Below are 20,194 nucleotides of genomic sequence, written 5' to 3'. Positions count from 1 at the left end.
CCCATTGCCGGTCCCGGTCTGGTACGGGCGCGACACTGAGGGTTACGATCCGTTGCCGGTCACGAAAAAAGACAAAAAGGAAAAAAAACAAACAAACAAAAAAAATAGATACCACATGGACATCACATATTTTGAATGTCTACTTCTTCCCAACTCTACCTCCCATCATCCTAGTCCAAGCCACCATAATATCTCCCCTGTGAGCTATTCAACAGCCCAACTGGTCTCTCTGTGCCCTTGCTCTGTATAAGACACAGCATGAGACCATGTCACTCCCATGCTCAAAACCCTCCAGTGGGTTTTGCACCTAGATTAAAACCCAAGCTCTACGACACTGAGGGTTACGATCCGTTGCCGGTCACGAAAAAAGACAAAAAGGAAAAAAAACAAACAAAAAAAAAAAATAGATACCACATGGACATCACATATTTTGAATGTCTACTTCTTCCCAACTCTACCTCCCATCATCCTAGTCCAAGCCACCATAATATCTCCCCTGTGAGCTATTCAACAGCCCAACTGGTCTCTCTGTGCCCTTGCTCTGTATAAGACACAGCATGAGACCATGTCACTCCCATGCTCAAAACCCTCCAGTGGGTTTTGCACCTAGATTAAAACCCAAGCTCTATGCCATGACCTACAAGGCCCTACACAAACTCTTCAACTGTAATGCTCAAAGTTGGCATTTTCTGTTCCTGCAACATCCAAGCTCATTCCCAGCTCAAAGCCATAGCATTTGTTATTTTCTGCATCTAGGGAACACATGGCTGACCCCACTCAATTCAGATCTCACAGCAAACCTCACCTCCTCAGACATGCCATCTCTAAGGTAACTCCCATGCCACTATAGCTTTTCTTATTTCTGTAGACTCATTTCTATCTGAAGTCAACCTTTTATACAAGGGGTCTTCACAAAGTTCATGGAAAGATTCATATTATCTTTCAATTCTACCTTCCACAAACTTTTTTTTTTTTTTTTCTTTTTCGTGACCGGTAAGGGGATCGCAACCCTTGGTGTGGTGTTGCCTGCACCGCGCTCAGCCAGTGAGCACACCGGCCATTCCCATATAGGATCCGAACCCGCGGCGGGAGCGTCGCTGCGCTCCCAGCGCCGCACTCTCCTGAGTGCGCCACGGGGTCGGCCCCACAAACTTTTTGAAGTACCCTCATATTTATTTGCTTACTTGCCATCTTTCTCCTACAACCACAACAAAAGTTCATGAAAACAGGGACCTAAAACAATACCAAACAATACAGTAATGGTTCAGTAAGTATTTGTTGAATTATTGATCCAAGTGCTAGAAGTCCCACACTTAACAACCAATTTGACAAAAATTACAGCAGCAACCTACAACTTGGAAGGACTTATCAGAGCAAATATGACCGAATATATAAGATAGAGATCTAAGAGTCCATTACTGTAGCTGAAGAGTGGTCCAAAAAGAGTACTAGAAGGCTGCTTTTGATAGTAACTGGTATCTCGACTTTTAGCAAATCACTGAACTTCACTACAACTCAGTTTTCCCGTCTGCTAATGGAAGGGGCAGATCATGAGGAAGGCAGAGATAATAGATATGACTGTTTTGACAATATTTAGGAAAAAATTCTTTTTTTTTCCCTCCTTTTAACTGAGGGAAACTAGTGCAAACAGCAAGAAAATGTACAAGTTTACACATTAAAAGGCAACTTTAAAACATACATTAACATGGTGTTATTTAAACTTACTGATCAATGAATTCCACACCAACACCAAACGCCTCTGCCATATAGCCAAGGGTTAGTGACCTATATGATTCCAGCAGCTGGCTGTATGCGTGAATTCTCATTTCTCTTACATAGTATCGGTAATGAGGAGCAAAAAGCCAGTCCTTTTTCATTTCCTGTTCCACAACCGCTGCAATGAATAAGATGACAAATTATAAGAATCTCCCTTTCAGATAAAGAGATTAAAAACTAAAGCAACTCTAGTTGAATCCAATAGACAGACTCAAACAAGTAGAGCATTTCTCACTGTCCTTCCACATCATCCCATCAATGATAAAGCAGCAGCAGTGGTAAAGGAGAGGCCAGCTGTGCAAACATCACACACATAAGCAGCACACAGCTATTTGACATTGCCAATTGAAGAAAGCCCAGGTTCTAAGGAATTTGTTCACAGATGACAAAGTTCATGTACTAATATTTTAACTGTGGAAAACTTATGCCCTCAAGTAAAATTAAGTAGAATTCATTTTGCTCTGTTTTTCCTCCCCACAAACAATTCTAATAGAGAGATAGAAGACAGGCACAGTAACAAGTGATAGATTTATACAAACCTAAATAAGACATTTTCAAAAAGTAACAAGACTTAGATGCAATAAAGGGAAAGACTGTTGAATCTTACTGTAAGAAATGTAAATAGTCTACACAACAAAACACTATGAACAAGGTGTGAAGACATGATAAACTGGAGTACTCTAGAAAGAGCTCCTATAAATGAATATAAAAAAATTGAACAGTAAAATGTACACAGAATATTAATGAGCAATCCACACAAATACAAATTATTTAGTTGAATAACTACTATATACTACTACTTTAGATAGTGAGGATATGGCAGTAAACCAAAACACAAGATTGTTGCTGCCTCAGAAACTAAATTTTCTAAGGGCAGAGATAGATGAACAAATAAACAAGATAATGTCAGAGAATGACAAGTTTGGTGAAAAAAATAATAGTGACATGATAGTGACTAGGAGGCCTTCCACTGACTGGATCCAGGTGGATAGAAAAGACCTCTCTGAGGAGCCGGCTAAGCAGAGAACAGGAAGCACAATGCAATGCAAATGATGCAAAGATTCCCAGGCAGGAAAAGCATGGCTGAGCTCAGGAACAGAAAGGAGGACCGATTCAGAAGGCAAGGTGGGAGACAGCTCTAGGGATACAGAGAATGAGTGAGAGAAAAGAAAAAATATAGATACTTTTGTTTGTGGCTTGAACAAGACGGAAATCCCTAGAAAAGGAGAATTTTTGTTCTGTTTTTTGTCTTGGCAGGGGTTTTTTTGGGTGGGGTGGTAGGGGGGAGGGATTTGCCCATGAGATAAGCAAGTGAAGATAACAAGGAGACATTTAGGCATGGGGTCTGGTGCTCAATGGAAAGTTTGGGGCTGAGGACATGAATTTGGGAATCATTGCCATCCAGATGTATTTCATGACAAAATGAAGACAGAGACAAGAGCAATGACCCAGTCTAAGGCAGTCAGTCATTGAGAGGTCTAACAAAGGACAAGGAGGTAGGCCCAGAAGAAACAAAAGAATGTTCCTGTGGAACCAAGAGAACAAACTTGAGGTGAAAGCAAAGCATGGTCCACGTCAAAGCAGATAAGGACGAGTAAGTGAACATGATTTAGCAACATGAAGATCAATGGCCACTAAACTTGATAGTGCTCATTCTCACTAGTAAAAGAAATCCACAAGTCATCAGTGAAATTATTTCTCTCCTCTCAGAGTGGCTAAGAATATGAGAGAAGGCTCTCTCAAATGCTATAAATTGAGAGAAGTATAAATGTAAACTGGCACAATATTTCTGGAGGGCAATAGTGGTCAAGATATAATGTATTTACCCTTTGCAAAATTCAGTTTCTTGGATTTCCTTCCTAAGGAAGTAAGTGGGAAAGATGCATTGTAACAGTGTTCAAAACTCTGGAAACAACCTAATTTTCTATCAGTAGAGGATAAATTATGGCATATCCAATACATTGAAATATTAGGAAGTCCTTAAAAAAGGATAAGTGGAAGCTCCAAGGAGCTCCACCTGTTTGATTCTCCACTATATATACACAGTATCTGGTACTTGACAGCCACTTAATACTTACTGATTGAATGACCAACTATTTGTATAGTGACATGAAAAGATATTCACATTACCTTGTGAAGAGAAAAAAAGCTACTTAGAAAACAGTACGTAAAATACACCCACAATACATGTGTTACATGCTTGCATCTCTGGATACAAATGCCACAAAGAACACACTTGAAACTTGATAACAACAGTTGCCTCTAGAGAAAGGACCCTGGCAATCATAGGTTAGAGAAAAGACTTTTACTATTTCTTTACATGATACTGTCTGAAAATTTTCCATGTTATATAACTTTGGGGTTTTTTTGGTGGTTTGTTTTTTGAAGTGCATATAAGTAATCAAAAAGTCTAGAATGATATATAACAAAATACTGAAAGTAGTTATCTCTAGAAGAATTTTGTGTGTGAGTGAATGCTTGTATGGATTGGTGGCGACATGAGATAGAAAACCTTTCACTTTCTCAATTTATTTCTGATTTCTAAAAACAGTCAAGTACTACCTAGAAAAGGATGCTTGACGCTCCCCCCCCCCAACTTTTTTTTTTTTGGCACTGGCCAGTACAGGGATCCAAACCCTTGACCCTGGTGTTATAACACTGCGCTCTAACCAACTGAGCTAACAGCTAGCCCTCCTTTTTAAATTGAAGTATTTTAAAGCACATTAGTCTGTGGATATTTGTAGAAGCAAAGCCTTACAAAACCCAATAAGACCTACATGTCTCACTATACAAGTGCAGATAAATGATATGAATAATGATGACCCTGTCATCAAAAGAAGATTCAACTATTCTGTATCTTATACATTTTAAATGTCTGGGAAATGTATAAATTTAGTAAAGATAAAAAGTTTCATTCAAGTGTAAAATGGTTGCTACTAGAGATGGGGAAGATAGGAGTTTAATTCCTTAACCATTCAAAGGTTTCCAAAAGCCATGAATTTCATTACACCAGGATGGCATTTCTCCCTTATTGATTTAATTAATGCAGCATTTACACAGAGCATGCAATTATGTACCAGGCACTGTGCTGGTGTGAAGATCATTACGAAGATTTAAAAAGGGGGGAAGGGGGTACATAAGGTCTGCTCCCAAAAATTCTAGATAGCAGAAGAGACAAACTAAGAAAGACTCACAAAACAATGTGCTAAGTTTTAACAAATGAAGCTCGTGGCCAATAAGCACATGACAAAATTCTCAACATAAGGAATCACTAGAGAAAAGCAACTCAAAATCACAAAGTGATAACACTTCACACCCACTAAGAAGGCTATAATCAAAAAGACACAAGGTCTGGCTAGTTAGCTCAGTTGGTTAGAGTGCAGACTTACAACACCAAGGTCATGGGTTTAGATCCCCATACTGACCAGCAGCCAAAAAAAATTTGTTTAAAAAGAATGTTAAAAAGACACATGATAACAAGTACTGGATATGGGGAAACTGGACCCCTCATACACCACTTGTAGGAATGTCAGATGGTGAAGTTGCTTTAGAAGAGTTGAGCAGTTGCTCAAAAAGTTAGAGTTACCATATGATCCAGCAATTCTATTTCTAGGTGCACATACCCAAGAGAAATGAAAACATATGTCCACATAAATACTTGAAAACAAACATTCATTATAGCATCATTTATAATAACCAAAAAGTGGAAACAACCAGTCTGTCAACTAATGAATGGACAAATAAAATGTGGTATATCCATATAACAGGACTGTCATTTGGCCACAAAACAAAGTGAAGTACTGATACATGCTACAACATGGATGAACCAAGAAAAAAGCATTATGCTGAACGAAAGAAGCCAGGCACAAAAGGCCACATATTATATGATTTCACTTAAGTGAAATGTCCAGAATATGCAAATTCATAGACAGAAAATAGATTGGTGGTTGTCAAAGGCTGAGGGGAGGGAGGAATGGGGAGTAAACTGCTAATGAATATGTGTTTCCTTTTGGGGTGATGAAGATGTTCTGGAATTAGTGGTGATGATTGCATAGCCTTGTCAATATACTAAAAACCACTCAATTGTACACTTTAAAATAGTCAATTTTATGGTATGTGATTTATATCTCAATTTTAAAAAGGAAGAGACATAAAATAAGAGCTCCTGGAATGCAGAGAAGTAAGGGATTCCTTCTAAGGGAAGGAGGGAAAGCCTTATTTGAGTTAAATGATGACCAGGAGACTCAAAGCATAAAAAGGGAAGAACAATTCTGCAATACAACCTTGTGTGCAAAAGTAAGTATCTATGTATGAGAGGATAAGGCCAAGTGAGTAGCTCATCATTCTGGAGAGCACACTGTTCCTACATTACATGAGGTAAGTAGTATGAAATCTCATACAGCAGGCTAACTTGTATGCATGGAGAATGTGCTCCATAAACACTGAGCCAAAACCACAAAAACAGAACAATCATGATCTGGAGTCCCCTCTTCCCATTTTTCAAAAATGCTATCTTTTGGGCCGGCCCGGTGGCGCACTCGGTAGAGTGCGGCGCTTGGGAGCACAGCGGCACTCCCGCCGAGGGTTCGGATCCCATATAGAGACCGGTCCGCTCACTGGTTGAGCGCAGTGCGGGCGCGACACCTAGGGTTGCGATCTCGTTGCCGGTCACGGTTCAGGCGCGACACTGAGGGTTGCGATCCCGTTACCGGTCACGAAAAAAGACAAAAAGGAAAAAAAAAAAAAAAAAAAAAAGCTATCTTTTTAACCAAATGCTTTCAGAAATTTGCAGCATAACTAAAAGAATATATATGGGGCCAGCCCGGTGGCGCACTCAGTAGTGCGGCGGTGCTCCCGCCGAGGGTTCGGATCCCATATAGAGACCGGTCCGCTCACTGGTTGAGCGCAGTGCGGGCGCGACACCTAGGGTTGCGATCTCGTTGCCGGTCACGGTTCAGGCGCGACACTGAGGGTTGCGATCCCGTTACCGGTCACGAAAAAAGACAAAAAGGAAAAAAAAAAAAAAAAAAGCTATCTTTTTAACCAAATGCTTTCAGAAATTTGCAGCATAACTAAAAGAATATATATGGGGCCAGCCCGGTGGCGCACTCAGTAGTGCGGCGGTGCTCCCGCCGAGGGTTCGGATCCCATATAGAGACCGGTCCGCTCACTGGTTGAGCGCAGTGCGGGCGCGACACCTAGGGTTGCGATCTCGTTGCCGGTCACGGTTCGGGCGCGACACTGAGGGTTGCGATCCCGTTACCGGTCACGAAAAAAGACAAAAAATAAAAAAATAAAAAAAATAAAAGAATATATCAATGCCAAGTTCTTTAAGTTTTAGGAAAATCATTTGGGAAGAACCCCTGGGTTGAATGATGCAAGCTAATCGTCTTAATAACTTGTGGTCATTAGTAGGAAATAAAATGGCTGGGAAAAATATAGAGCCAAGAGAAAAAAACAAGCAAGTTTGTGTAGGTAGGATCACTATGAGCTAGCTTTGGAGGAACACAAGTATTTCCAACAAATTATGTTCTCAACCCAAAGCCCTTGAAAATGATTTGCAAATGAGCACAAATATTTAGCTATTGCATAAATAACTGTTGAATAAAAGGCTCAATTAATCTCAACTCAAAGAGATTCAGAATTCCTCACATCTTTCCCCATGAAATTCAATACTAACATTTGCTCACTTCTATCTTATACCCCCTTAGGACTCTAAACCAGGGGTCTAGCAAAATTCTTCAGCAAAAGGCCAGATAGTAAATATTTTTAGGTTTCGCAAGCCACATAGCTGTCTGTTGCATATACTTTTTTAACAACTCTTTCAAAATGTGTAAGTTATTCTTACCTCCTGGGCCATACAAAAACAGTAGTTTGCTGACTCCCAAACAAAACTGGGCAGAAAATTAGCCATACTGATCAAAGACCTGCAGCTATCTACACACTACATTTTTTAGATATGTGAAAAATCATCTTAGGTTAATTGCAAACAGGATAAGGAGTAAGATGAAAACGGATAATTAAAATGAGCAACTCTGTCCTTACCTAATGATTGGAAGAAAACTGAGTAACGACATTCATAGAGTGAAAATAGATACTGCCGAACTGCTGGAAGACTGTGCAGTACTTCAAGAATTTCTGCTCCTTTAATGACCTAGGTATTTAAAAAAAGCAAAAATAAAAAAACTTATACTTTAATGATTTTTGTGTATTAAAATTAGAAAAATATGGAGCAGTCTCTAAATACGAGTATTAAGGGTTCAGTCATTACCTTTTCCCTGAGATCTGGTCTTTCTAAGGCAATCATGCTGACATAGACAGTATAAGTAACAAACGTTTTATAATCCATGAGCTCATAGGATGTAAATGTTGAAACAGTGTCAAGAAAGAGTTCAGCTGCCTGTTTGAAATCACGAATTGCCACACAGTAAAGACCTTGATATACTTTTAGGCGGTTTCTCCTGTCCCAGTCTCCTCCTTCCTCTATTAAGCTATCAAACAAAAACAGTAAGGTCATAATCTGGAAACAGACAATGCCATTTTTAAAGAATTTTGTGTTTTTTTCAAAGAAAAAACAACTTTTAACAACTTGAACCAAAAAGAGATATTTAAAGAAAATGTTACTAAGTATATGAATTATTTGACCAAATTTACTATACATGAAAGAAAATAAGAAAATTTCTTGTATCAATTTCTCATTTATAGCATCATAATTTAGACGGAATATATCATCATTGCTAAAAAGTACCTTTTGGCCTTTTCTGTGTTTCGTGTGATGAGATCATTGTCCATATAAAATAAGCCAATCCTAAGGAGATAGAATACAATATCCAGTCGGTGACCCAGGGCCACAGTTTTATCATATGTCTTGCGAAAGGCTGTCAGAGCTCCCTCCTGTGAAAGCCAAGGCAACAGGTGAGAAAAGGTTACAAGTTTCCAAAGCTATCAGCTGTCTTTAAAAGGGGTAGGGGGAATAGGTAGGAGTAAAGATAACACAGCCATGAATTGATAATTGTTGAAGCTGGATGATAAATACACAGGGCTTTATTGTACTATTCTCTCCACTTGTACAAAGTATAAAAAATACATAGAAAATGCCTAAGCATATACTTACTAGAAAACGATATAAGGGAAATAGTCATAATTCACAGTTGTTAAGTGTTCTCTGCTCCATATCTTCATTGTTTCCTCCCTTTAATATGTAATTACAATACACTACTTCAAAATAACTTTAAGTTATCAATCATATTTAAAGAGTAATGAAAATCTTAGTCACGAATATGTAAACGTATAATTCTATCTGAAAGCACTGTGGAATAAGATGTTTCTACTCCTTTAAAGACAAGAACATGAATAAAATCATTTGTTTTCATTTTGGTACTTTTCAGTACATGTCTGGCTGGCTTATTTTATGTAATTACTAATTATGCTTCATAAATTTATAAAACGGACTGGCAAGACAGCAACGGGTGCACCTGGCACTCAAAGCTTGTTTTCTAAATACTATCTCCCCATTAAAAGGAATCGGGCCAAGCCTGTGGTGCACTTGGGAGAGTGCGGCGCTGGGAGCGCGGCAGCGTTCCCGCCGCAGGTTCGGATCCTATATAGGGATGACCGGTGCGCTCACAGCACTCACTGGCTGAGCGCAGTGCGGCCGGTCTCAAAAAAGGACAAAAAAAAAGGAATCAGGGATCCTAGAAAAAATGGATGATTACAGGTTTGGAGCGTGAAAATAACAGGTGAGCCTGTCACATCTTATTGTGTCAGCAAACAAAGAAGACCAATGAGCTCATATCAAAAGGACAATCTTAAAAAAGTCTTCATTAACAAATTTGCAACAAACTAGCACCATAAAGAAAAAGACTATAACCAATGGTATCACAGTAAATAATAACACCCATTAAGTATATAGTAATATTAAATGAAAATACAAATAAAAAACGAGTAAATAGGAAAAAAAAGTTCTTTTTGGAAGAATGCTACTTAATAAACATAGAGGAAATATAATATTAGAATATCACCATTTTACAGACCCTAAATGTTGATTCAAGCATGTCCTTGCTGAAATTCTTCAAGGCCTGAATCGAAAGTTTGAAGTTTCACATCACATGTAATATTTATGTATCATCTCTAAAACCAAATCAAACCATGCACACACACAACCTAAAAGTAAACACAAACTACTAACCATTTTTAAACTTTTCTGTATTTTCTTAATTTTTAAAACAATCAAGTTATAAATTTATAATCAGATAAGATTGTTTTGAATTTAAATTAAACAATAACTTAACATTTAAGTACCTACTTTGTGCCAATTACCAGTCCAAGCTCTTTGCCCCTATCTTTAATCTTCATTAAGTAAAAACTATCATTATCCCCATTTTACAGTTGAGGAAACTGAGGGTTGAGTAAATCATAATTATGGGAGATGGAAATAGAACCCAGGCAATCTGATCCAAGAACTCACTATTTTATTTTCTATACTGACACCATGTTATCCTACATCTAAATACTTCCAGGTGTATAACTTAAAATTAGTAACATTCAAAATCCATCCTCTTAACCACTATTATATAACTACTAAATTAAAAAATTATAAAGATCCAGTACTGATGGGTATCCCTTTTATGCACTGGTGGTGGAGTATAAACGAGCTGGCTGTTATGAGGAACAATTGCCCACACATATTTAAAAAAAGACTGTTCACTGCCCCAGCAATTTTGTTTCACAAGACATATACAAGCATGTTTTTACACCAGCAGTTTGCTAATGTAAAAACAGCTGAAAACAACATACAGTTCCGTCAATAGCTGAAGAAGCAAATTAAAGTATAGCATAGCTCTACAGTGGAATATCAGGTAGCAGTTAACCCGAATGAGCAAAATTTATACACTAGATTAACACGGAAAGACCGCTCAGATATAATGCTAAATGAAAAGTGTACACTGGACCACATCAGTACACTAAGATCCCATGTATATAAAAAAAAGTTGTTTTTAAATACTACCTATTTTCTACAGGTATACATATGTGCATGTAAATGCACAATAAAAGAACTAAAAAGGTTATCTCTGGGGACACAGAACATAAAGAAAGAGCAAAGAGAACGTCAGCATTTACTATAATGTTTTAGTTTCTTAGTTATAATACTACTGCTGTAAATTTTTAAAATGCACCAAAACCAATGCTTCCCAACCGAGAAAAGTGAATTGCTGAGAATGATCCAAATTTTGTAAAAGCAATAAACAAAAATCTTTGCAAGTGCAGTAATGTATTTATGGGAATGGAGAGAGAAAGGAAAGAATATAGGCCTGGCTGTTGTTTGGGGGCGGGGACAGATTATTGCAAAAAGACTATTAATTTTTTCTTTATTCATCTTTGCACTGATTCACTAATCCAGGTAACCATGATTAACTTTGTTCTTTTTTAGAAAGGAAGTTAATTTTTAAAACAAAATATTAATCTGGAATAGTCCACAATTTTAGACTACACTAATCACAGAGAGGGGAAACCATCTACACTTACCTTGTCACCTATCCGACAGAGGTACTCGGCCTTTGCCATCATTGCATCGCGAATTTCGCTCTCTCCCAGATTCTTCTCTGCATCTTCCAGTTCTTCATCCAAACGTTTCAACTCTTCTTCATTCGCCTTCTTCATCTTATTGAGTAGATCCATGTCCATCTGCCAGTCGAGGGATCTGCACAAGGCTTCGTAATAAGGAGCCATATCTGAATGCCAAAAAGAGAAATGGATGAGTGGGGCAAGTTGTACCCTGCCCACCTCTTTCCCCCCTCCCCCCCCCACACCCTGTTCGGGCATCCTCCAGTCTCCTACCCACTACCACGAAAGAATGGGATAGTCTGGTACTCGGCTTGGGAAAACACAAACGTTTGCTGATGAGAGATTTGCCCGAGAGCCAATCCTGGCACTGCCAACCTCTACTAGGGCTGGGGAAGGGCAATCCCAAGTTTGCTATTGTCGGTTTCTGTTCCAAAGGAGTCCTCAAGCAAGGGAAAGGGTAATAAGCATGATTATACACGCATACTCACGTATGTTGGAACAGATATGGCTAAGCGCCATTCACTGCTAGAGAGGACGAAAAGAACCGATTCCAAATTGCCCCTTCACACGGAAAGCTTAACTCCCCTACAGGAATACCCCTCGCCCAGGAGCGGTCTCGAATGACAAGAAGTCACTGAGCCTTTGCTCTGTGCCTAGCACGAGACTGAACACCTCAGGATCTCCCTCCAAGCTCTCCTCAGAGACGAAGGACACACAGATGCAGACCCTTTCTGTAAGCCAGGCGGGGGTCCCCTAGGGCATCCCCAACAAAAGTGCCAGGAGCAGAGAAGCCAGGCCTGGTCTCGCGGACCCCGATAGAGGGGCGCCCCAGGGGACGGAGCTACGCCGGGGGGAGTCCCCGTAGGGTCCTGGTCGCGGGACCAGCCCCGGCCTAGGCCGCTGACGCGGCGCTCGCGCGGGCCTCACTGTTGTCACGGACGGCCGCCATCAGCTCGTCGCGCACCACCGCATCCCCGCGGTGCTCGGGCAGGCTGAGAAGGAAGCGCAGCTGCGCGATGCGCAGGTCGGGGTTCTTGGGCAGACCCTCCTCCTCCAGGTTCTCCAGCGGCATTGCGACTACGGGGTCAGCGCCTGAAGGGAGACGACAACGCGACTCGGACCCGCTGCGACGGCGGAAACGAGAGGAGTCGGCGAGTGCTCCCGGCCGCCTCCGGCCCGGCTTCCGGTCCCGCCTGCGCCAACAGCGTCCCCTGCTGGACACCGCCGGGAACGCCTCGCCCGGCCCGAGCGCCGCCGCCCCCGTGTGGTCACCAGCGGCTTTTCCGCTTTCAAGAACCCCGCGGCGTCTCAAGCGGGTGGGGTCCACCTCCAAAGTTGGAATTCTTGAATCCCTTCCTCCCTCTCTTTTTAGCTATTCTACTTTTCATTCCGTGTATAGTTGATAGAAGCTGTCAATCTTTGGAAAATGTTGAAAATATAATAACAAAAATAAGTAATAATAAAAACAACCACCATAATTTGTCAAGTCCTTACTCTTTGGCTTTTCATGTTTATAATCTCATTTTAATCCTCTTAATGCTATGAAGTAAGTAGCCCATTACGTAGATGAGAAAACTGAGGCACAAAGAAGTTAGGGAAGTTGATTAATCAAAGTCATATAACACCTATGTAGCAGGGAATAAATAAAAACCCCTGTCAATAGCTCTGAATCCACGTTCTTTCCGCTGGTCTAGGAAGAAAACAGCACCCAGGATTCCACAGTTTTAATATAACAGCACCGTCATTTTGTTTACACATAAATTAAATCATTACCTGCCGGCTTTTTCAGTCTGTCTTTGTTCATGTTGCTACAGAGTCTTAAGAATTGGCAACGGTTACATAAAATTCCATCTAATGGATGTACCATAATTTACTTTTACTCTTCCTTCTATTAGAGTTGTCTTTCGGTTGACTGTTTTTTTTATTTTCCTAATACAAAAACTGAGATGAAGACCTTTGTATACATAGATCATTTCATAGTTTGCATTTTCTCCCTTAGCATAAAGTCGCGTAAAGGAATAATAGACAAAGGAAGGAAAGGTTTTGTGATTGTTGGATATTTAATATCAAATGGTTAATCTCCATGGGGGAGGATTCTACAAGGAAGGTACTTATTTGTTTTTCCCTCTGTAAGACCACAAAGACCCAAGACTTCAAGCTTAAAGAAGGGTCTTTGTAAACGTAGTTCATCCAGTCTAATTGAGCTAATGGCTACAGAGAGATGGATGGAATGGGTGATTTACTGTTCAATAATGAGTTGTCAATAAGGGGTAAGGAGCTGCTTTGATCAACCAGGCAACCAAATCACAGCAACAGTTCAGGGTTCGATTGATTTCTCAGCCATTCATGGTAACAATGTGAAAAAGAAAAGAAAAAGACATATCTGACAGGAGATTGGTCTCCTCTGTGCCGAGCACAGAGGCTGACACAGGGCTTTGCAGGTGGCCTCGGAGGTTATTTGCACCTGGAATAGCGATGAGTCACAGGATCCCTGCAATTTAGATCTTCTGGCAATTGCAACCTTAATTTGATTATGAATCTATACTAGGATGAATTGCAAACCAGAATATATCAGTGATATATAATTGAAATTGCTTGACTATACAGGCTTTCCCTTAAACTTAAAAATGAGTCTGTGATCATATGTCTAATTTTTGTTACAAATCTAGGAAGACTGATACATTTAACTATTTAAACATTGTAAACTTTATGTTAAAAAAAAAACCCATAAAAGTGTACAGAAATAAGCGAGGGAAAAATTGCAACATCCGACAAAGTCAGTCACCTTAAAGTATGAAGATTGCTTATGAATCAGTGAGGGAAGATTCCATAGAGGATTGACAAACCGAATGGGAATTTCATAAAACAGGAAATACGTCTAGTCAGCACAAATGTGGGAAAAACAGTCAACCTCAGGGATAATAAAAGAAATCCTAAGGAAAAGCAGCAATGCTGTTGTTAGCAACGTTTTAAATGGTTGATAAGAGCATTTTGGCAAAGAGGGGAGACAGGCCTGATGGGCTTTAGGACACGCTACCCCAAAATATGGCATCTTGTCATTTGAGGAAACAGCAGAAGCAGGAAAGTCCCTCTCACCTTCTTACCCTTCTCCCTTGAAGCTGGTCATAAAAGAATTCTCTGAATTCCTGCTAAAGTCGGTCATAAAACCCTCACTCCAAAGATGCTCTCCCTGTACCAGAAGGAAAGAAATGTCCTTATCCCTTAAGAAACAGGGAAGCAGAGAATAATCTGAAAATAATCTGAACAATCTCAACATGAAAATAACAGGTTTCCCTGTCCTTTGGTCTTCATTTCCAAAGGCTCCTGTGTCATGTACAACTTACATAAATGAATTTGTATGATTTTTTTTCCTGTTTATCTTTTATTATATATGTCTCAGCTATGAACTTTGCAACAAGTGAGGAAAAGATATTACGTTTTCTCCTCTACCGGCCCTCTGTTCAATATTGGTGGGAATGTAAATTGATAGACCATTTATAGAAAAATAACATTTATAATCCTTACAGAATACATCAAAATGTAAGATATTTATACCCTCTTATCCAGCAATTGTACTTCTAGGGATTTAGATTAAGAAATAATGACACAAATGTGAAAATATATATGCACACAGATAATCAACACTGCAATATTTATAAGAGTGAAAAAATGAAAATAATCTTAATTGATATCAATTAAGGGTTGATGGGGGAAAAGTTAGTACATAAATATAATGAAATCCTGTCCATATTTATTGGCATGGCAAGATATTCATATTACATACATGATGGAATGAACAAGACTTTAAAATGCAATAGAATGATCCTATTAACATATCTAGGTAGATTTTATTGAAGCTGAGTTTCTTTAGAATGTAAGGTCTAAGGACGGGGCTTGTTATTCTTCTTTCCTGTGTCTCTGGTGCCTAGAATAGTGCCTGGTACTTTGTAACCATGCAATAATGTTTGTTCAAAGAATAAATGAAAGACATTTAGAAAGTTCTTCACCAAAAGTTGAACAGGGGTAGAGTGCTGGTAATTTTTTCTTTGCTCTTTACATTTCTCTATCATTTGAGTTATCTTCAAATGCTTACTTCATTTTTATGAAAACATAGATTAAAAATGTGTGGTAATGCCTTCTGCTTGTGAGAATGTGGCAGTCCCAACTGTTTCGGTGGCTAGGGTAGCGTGTCCTAAAGCCCATCAGGCCTGTCTCCCCTCTTTGCCAAAATGCTCTTATCAACCATTTAAAACGTTGCTAACAACAGCATTGCTGCTTTTCCTTAGGATTTCTTTTATTATCCCTGAGGTTGACTGTTTTTCCCACATTTGTGCTGACTAGACGTATTTCCTGTTTTATGAAATTCCCATTCGGTTTGTCAATCCTCTATGGAATCTTCCCTCACTGATTCATAAGCAATCTTCATACTTTAAGGTGACTGACTTTGTCGGGTGTTGCAATTTTTCCCTCGCTTATTTCTGTACACTTTTATGGGTTTTTTTTTTAACATAAAGTTTACAATGTTTAAATAGTTAAATGTATCAGTCTTCCTAGATTTGTAACAAAAATTAGACATATGATCACAGACTCATTTTTAAGTTTAAGGGAAAGCCTGTATAGTCAAGCAATTTCAATTATATATCACTGATATATTCTGGTTTGCAATTCATCCTAGTACAGATTCATAATCAAATTAAGGTTGCGATTGCCAGAAGATCTAAATTGCAGGGATCCTGTGACTCATCGCTATTCCAGGTGCAAATGACCTCCGAGGCCACCTGCAAAGCCCTGTGTCAGCCTCTGTGCTCGGCACAGAGGAGACCAATCTCCTGTCAGATATGTCTTTTTCTTTTCTTTTTCACATTGTTACCATGAATGGCTGAGAAATCAATCGAACCCTGAACTGTTGCTGTGATTTGGTTGCCTGGTTGATCAAAGCAGCTCCTTACCCCTTATTGACAACTCATTATTGAACAGTAAATCACCCATTCCATCCATCTCTCTGTAGCCATTAGCTCAATTAGACTGGATGAACTACGTTTACAAAGACCCTTCTTTAAGCTTGAAGTCTTGGGTCTTTGTGGTCTTACAGAGGGAAAAACAAATAAGTACCTTCCTTGTAGAATCCTTCCCCGTGGAAATTAACATGTCTAATGGAAACAAGCTTACAGTGAACTAAGCGCCCATATGTCTTTTTTTATTTGCTCTGGTTCTAGGGTTTATTTTAAAGTAGCACTTTCTTCCTTTATTATATTATTAGTATTGCAAGCCCTTTTCTATTAGAACCTGGTTTATTTAGAGATCCCACCAAGCAAGGCCCTTTCAGCCTTTGTGTTCTCCCTTTGTGTAAGATCATTTGGCTTTGAAAAGGATGCTCTGTTTCAGGCACTGAATTCTTTCATTCGCAGTGTAGTCAGCTCCCTGCACTGGCCCCAAGGGCTGTTGACTGTGATGACTACCATGCTCACTGCATCAAAAAAAATGCTCCTCTGAGCGTATAATTAACTTTATCTGCTTTGCAGTGGTGATGCTCACTTTTAATTACATGCACTTTCAGCTTTTTCATTGAAGTTCAAAGACTTTATGTGAAAGGCCCTGATTACAGCTTCCCTGCATATGTCCACGATGGGTTTGTGTGGGCAGAGCTATCTCTGCTCCTGCCAGCCTCCTTCCTGTTAGCAGTTATTGATCACACCACATCAGATGAGGACTTGACAGAGCATCTGCTTGGAACGCACAGAACTTCAGTGTTACTGCAGCATAATGATCGATTGACGTAACATGCTCATTTCTTCCTCCCTAAATTATTCCTTTCCAAAGGAGCATTTTGGAGGAAGAAGAGTACTTAGGAAATGCTACTGGTACTGGAGCAGGCTATCAAGCTTGGGTAATTGATGTAAACAATACCAGTTTTCTTTTTCGATTACTAGAAGCTACTTGCACATGGCAGTAAGTGTCAAATGTGTCACACAGTCTGACACATTTCATGCATCCCCATTGTTAGTAAGGAGCTCCTACTTTGTGTCAGGCACTGATCAGGGTGCTGGGGTGCTGGACAAGGCAGTGGTCACTAAATCCAAGATGGGGAGAGACAAGGAAACAATATACCACTAAACAGATTGTGCAGACAGTGGCAAGATTAGTGAAGACATGAAGACATTAACGGGATAGAGATGGTCAGAAAAGGCTTTTTGATGAGGTGACATTTGGGGTAAGAGAAGAATGATGGGCTTGGTTTAGGGTTATCTTTATTCTTTTTGGGGTTTTTTTGTTTGTTTGTTTTTGGGTTTTTTTGTTTGTTTGTTTTGCTTTGTTTTTGGTGGCTGGTCAGTACGGGGATCTGAACCCTAGACTTGGTGTTATCAGCACAGTACTCTACCCAGTGAGCTAACCACCTATGGTCACCTTTAAAGGAAGTTACCTTGTGCCAATTTTCTTAGTTCCTTTAACAATTACCTCCCTTCATACACAAGTAAGTGGTGGTGAAGCAGTTTTATAGCTCGTTTACCTGTTCATAGTTTAAAAATAAACACATAGTCATCTACATGGGCATAGAAATACAAATCCTGAGAATGTGATGTGAAAAATCAGGAACTTGCAACTGGACCTGTGCAGCCATTGGGAAGTGATCATACTCCCATTTCTGGTAAGTTGCCTAAACTGTGCATATCAATCATATTACCTGTCATACCTCCAGTCCCACCCAAGGCCCCTCTGCAGGGTCGCCATACATAGACACATGCACCCAGTAGTGTCCGACCCCGCACACAGTAGAGCATTTTGAATTGCAGATGAGCATCCACCTGTGGCCTACGAGAGACTCTGGCAGGAAAAATTCTTTCCCAAAGGGAAGACACAGGACACTCAGACTTTTATTTGTCAGAATTCAAATTAGAAACTGTGGTGAGAACCCCCAGCTAGTAATGGGCAGAGCCACCATAGGGTCACAAGACAGAAAGGAGGCTGCAGGGCCTGGCTTCTGTGCTAAGTCAGAACGTGAATACTAAGCCCAAGCCATGGGCAAGAAGGGGCTGGAGGAGTGGATTTATGTCTTTCAGTGCAAAGGAGCCAGGAGGCGATCTGCAGGGAAGCAGACAGACAGAAGAGTCGAGTCACAAAAAATGAAAGCACACAGGGTGAATATTCATCAACCGATGCAGCGAAGGAACCTAGATCAGCCTTATCCAGAGCAGCAGTACAACTGTCCGTACAGAGCCAATTTGTGCTACAATTCCTGTCCTTCTCTAAGGTCCTAGTTCATGCCTCCACCACCCCATTTTATTGAGTACTCATGAGACATGACCACGTGGCTAATATGCCAGTATTTCTTTTTTAAAATCACTTTTTAAAAAATCATCCTCAAAATAAATGCTAGTTTCAGAGTGAGTCTCTGCTCCTGGGAAGAACAATTTGGTAAAATTTAACAAAACTACCCATGTGTTCACCTTTTACCCAGCAATCCCACTTCTGGGAACTTGCCCTGAAGATACACCTTCAATAACACAAAAATACACATGCATGAGGTTACTCATTGCAGCATGACTTGAAATTATAAAATATTGGAAACAACCTAGACGCCAAAATATAGAAAAGTGGTTGAAAAAACTATGGTACGTAACACACAACGGAGTATTATGGAGCTGTAAAAAAGAATAAAGAAAAGCTTTATGAGTTGATATGGAATGAATTCCAGAAATTAAGGGCTATTGTTTAACAATGAAGATGATAGAGGGGATGAAGGAGTGAAGCACTATAAAGGGTATAAATTCAAAGATAACCACCTGGACACGAAATACCGAAAGAAAGAAAACAGAAAAAGAGTGAGTCTCTGGTTTTTTAGAGGGGATGAAGGAGTGAAGCACTATAAAGGGTATAAATTCAAAGATAACCACCTGGACATGAAATACCGAAAGAAAGAAAACAGAAAAAGAGGGAGTCTCTGGTTTTTGAAATCAAGCGAGTCTGACAGACGCAGCCACAGAGCGCCCCCCTCACATCGTGCTACCAGTCTGCTAGAACATGCAGCATGTAAATTGCAATTTCTTCTTTAGGATAAACTTGAGGAAACTTCCCTGGACACATTGAAACGGCACTTAATCTACCACCAGCAGATTCGGCAAACCAGAGGCACGAGAATGAACTTTGGGAAAGAATTAAATAGTGAACATATAAACAAGAGCTGAAGTCTAGTTATGGGGAAAATCAGAACTGTGTTAGACTTCCTACTACTCATCTGTATTACTTAGTACTGTTTTTATTTTGAATTTTTCCTTGCAAGGTGCACGGGGGGTTGGTGGGTGGGTGGGCTCGAGGGGTTAGGGTTACAGAGGTTTCTAATCTATCCGTGCTTCGAAAGCTTGTATTCTCTGCGTATTTTTTGTTGGTATTGGCTGACTGATATTTTTCCTCTGAAAAGCCCAGAAGTGATACACGTGATGACCAGCAGGAGGCAGCAGCGCCCACCAGTCTCGCGGCGCCCAGGAATCGGGCCGGGGGGTGCGACCACGCGCGGCCCCAGCGAAGGGGAAGCGTGACGGCGACAGAGGCCCTCGGTAGTCAGCGCGGCGAATCGGGGCGTTTTCTGGATTTCACAGGAGCAAAGTCGCGGGAAGAAACCACTCATGTAAAAGCTGGGTACGTCCTTCAAAACCCTACCCCTGGTTTTAGTTACAAATGAAGCAAAAGATCCTGCAAGATCCGTATTCCTAATTTTAGAGCTGACGTTGATAAGCGCCTCGGAAAATGTACGGATCATTCGTGATCTCCTTCATTTAGTCAATGGTGTATCGATTTAACCCCTACTATGTGCTCAATTCAGTATCCCATGTCATCATCAAAAACAGTCTGCTGTACG

General features: G+C 40.2%; 1 protein-coding gene across 1 annotated transcript in view; it reads right to left on the bottom strand.

Moving 5' to 3' along the window:
• PSMD6 (proteasome (prosome, macropain) 26S subunit, non-ATPase, 6) overlaps nucleotides 1-12,595 on the bottom strand; it is a 14,876-nt gene extending 2,281 nt beyond the window's left edge. Inside the window, exons 1-6 of the mRNA XM_008563988.1 lie at nucleotides 12,268-12,595; nucleotides 11,302-11,507; nucleotides 8,525-8,670; nucleotides 8,048-8,267; nucleotides 7,822-7,930; nucleotides 1,726-1,894 (exon numbers count right to left, since the gene is read on the bottom strand). Of these exons, the coding sequence (XP_008562210.1) occupies nucleotides 1,726-1,894; nucleotides 7,822-7,930; nucleotides 8,048-8,267; nucleotides 8,525-8,670; nucleotides 11,302-11,507; nucleotides 12,268-12,412 (995 nt within the window). The 5' untranslated portion in view covers nucleotides 12,413-12,595. The remainder of the gene's footprint in view (nucleotides 1-1,725; nucleotides 1,895-7,821; nucleotides 7,931-8,047; nucleotides 8,268-8,524; nucleotides 8,671-11,301; nucleotides 11,508-12,267) is intronic.
• Between the last annotated feature and the right edge of the window lie 7,599 nt (nucleotides 12,596-20,194).

Source organism: Galeopterus variegatus, unplaced genomic scaffold (genome assembly GCF_000696425.1).
Source record: "Galeopterus variegatus unplaced genomic scaffold, G_variegatus-3.0.2 Scaffold179, whole genome shotgun sequence".
NCBI classification, from domain to species: Eukaryota; Metazoa; Chordata; class Mammalia; order Dermoptera; family Cynocephalidae; genus Galeopterus; species Galeopterus variegatus.
Note: the sequence above shows the minus strand (reverse complement) of the source record. Positions and strands in the feature narration are given on the sequence as shown.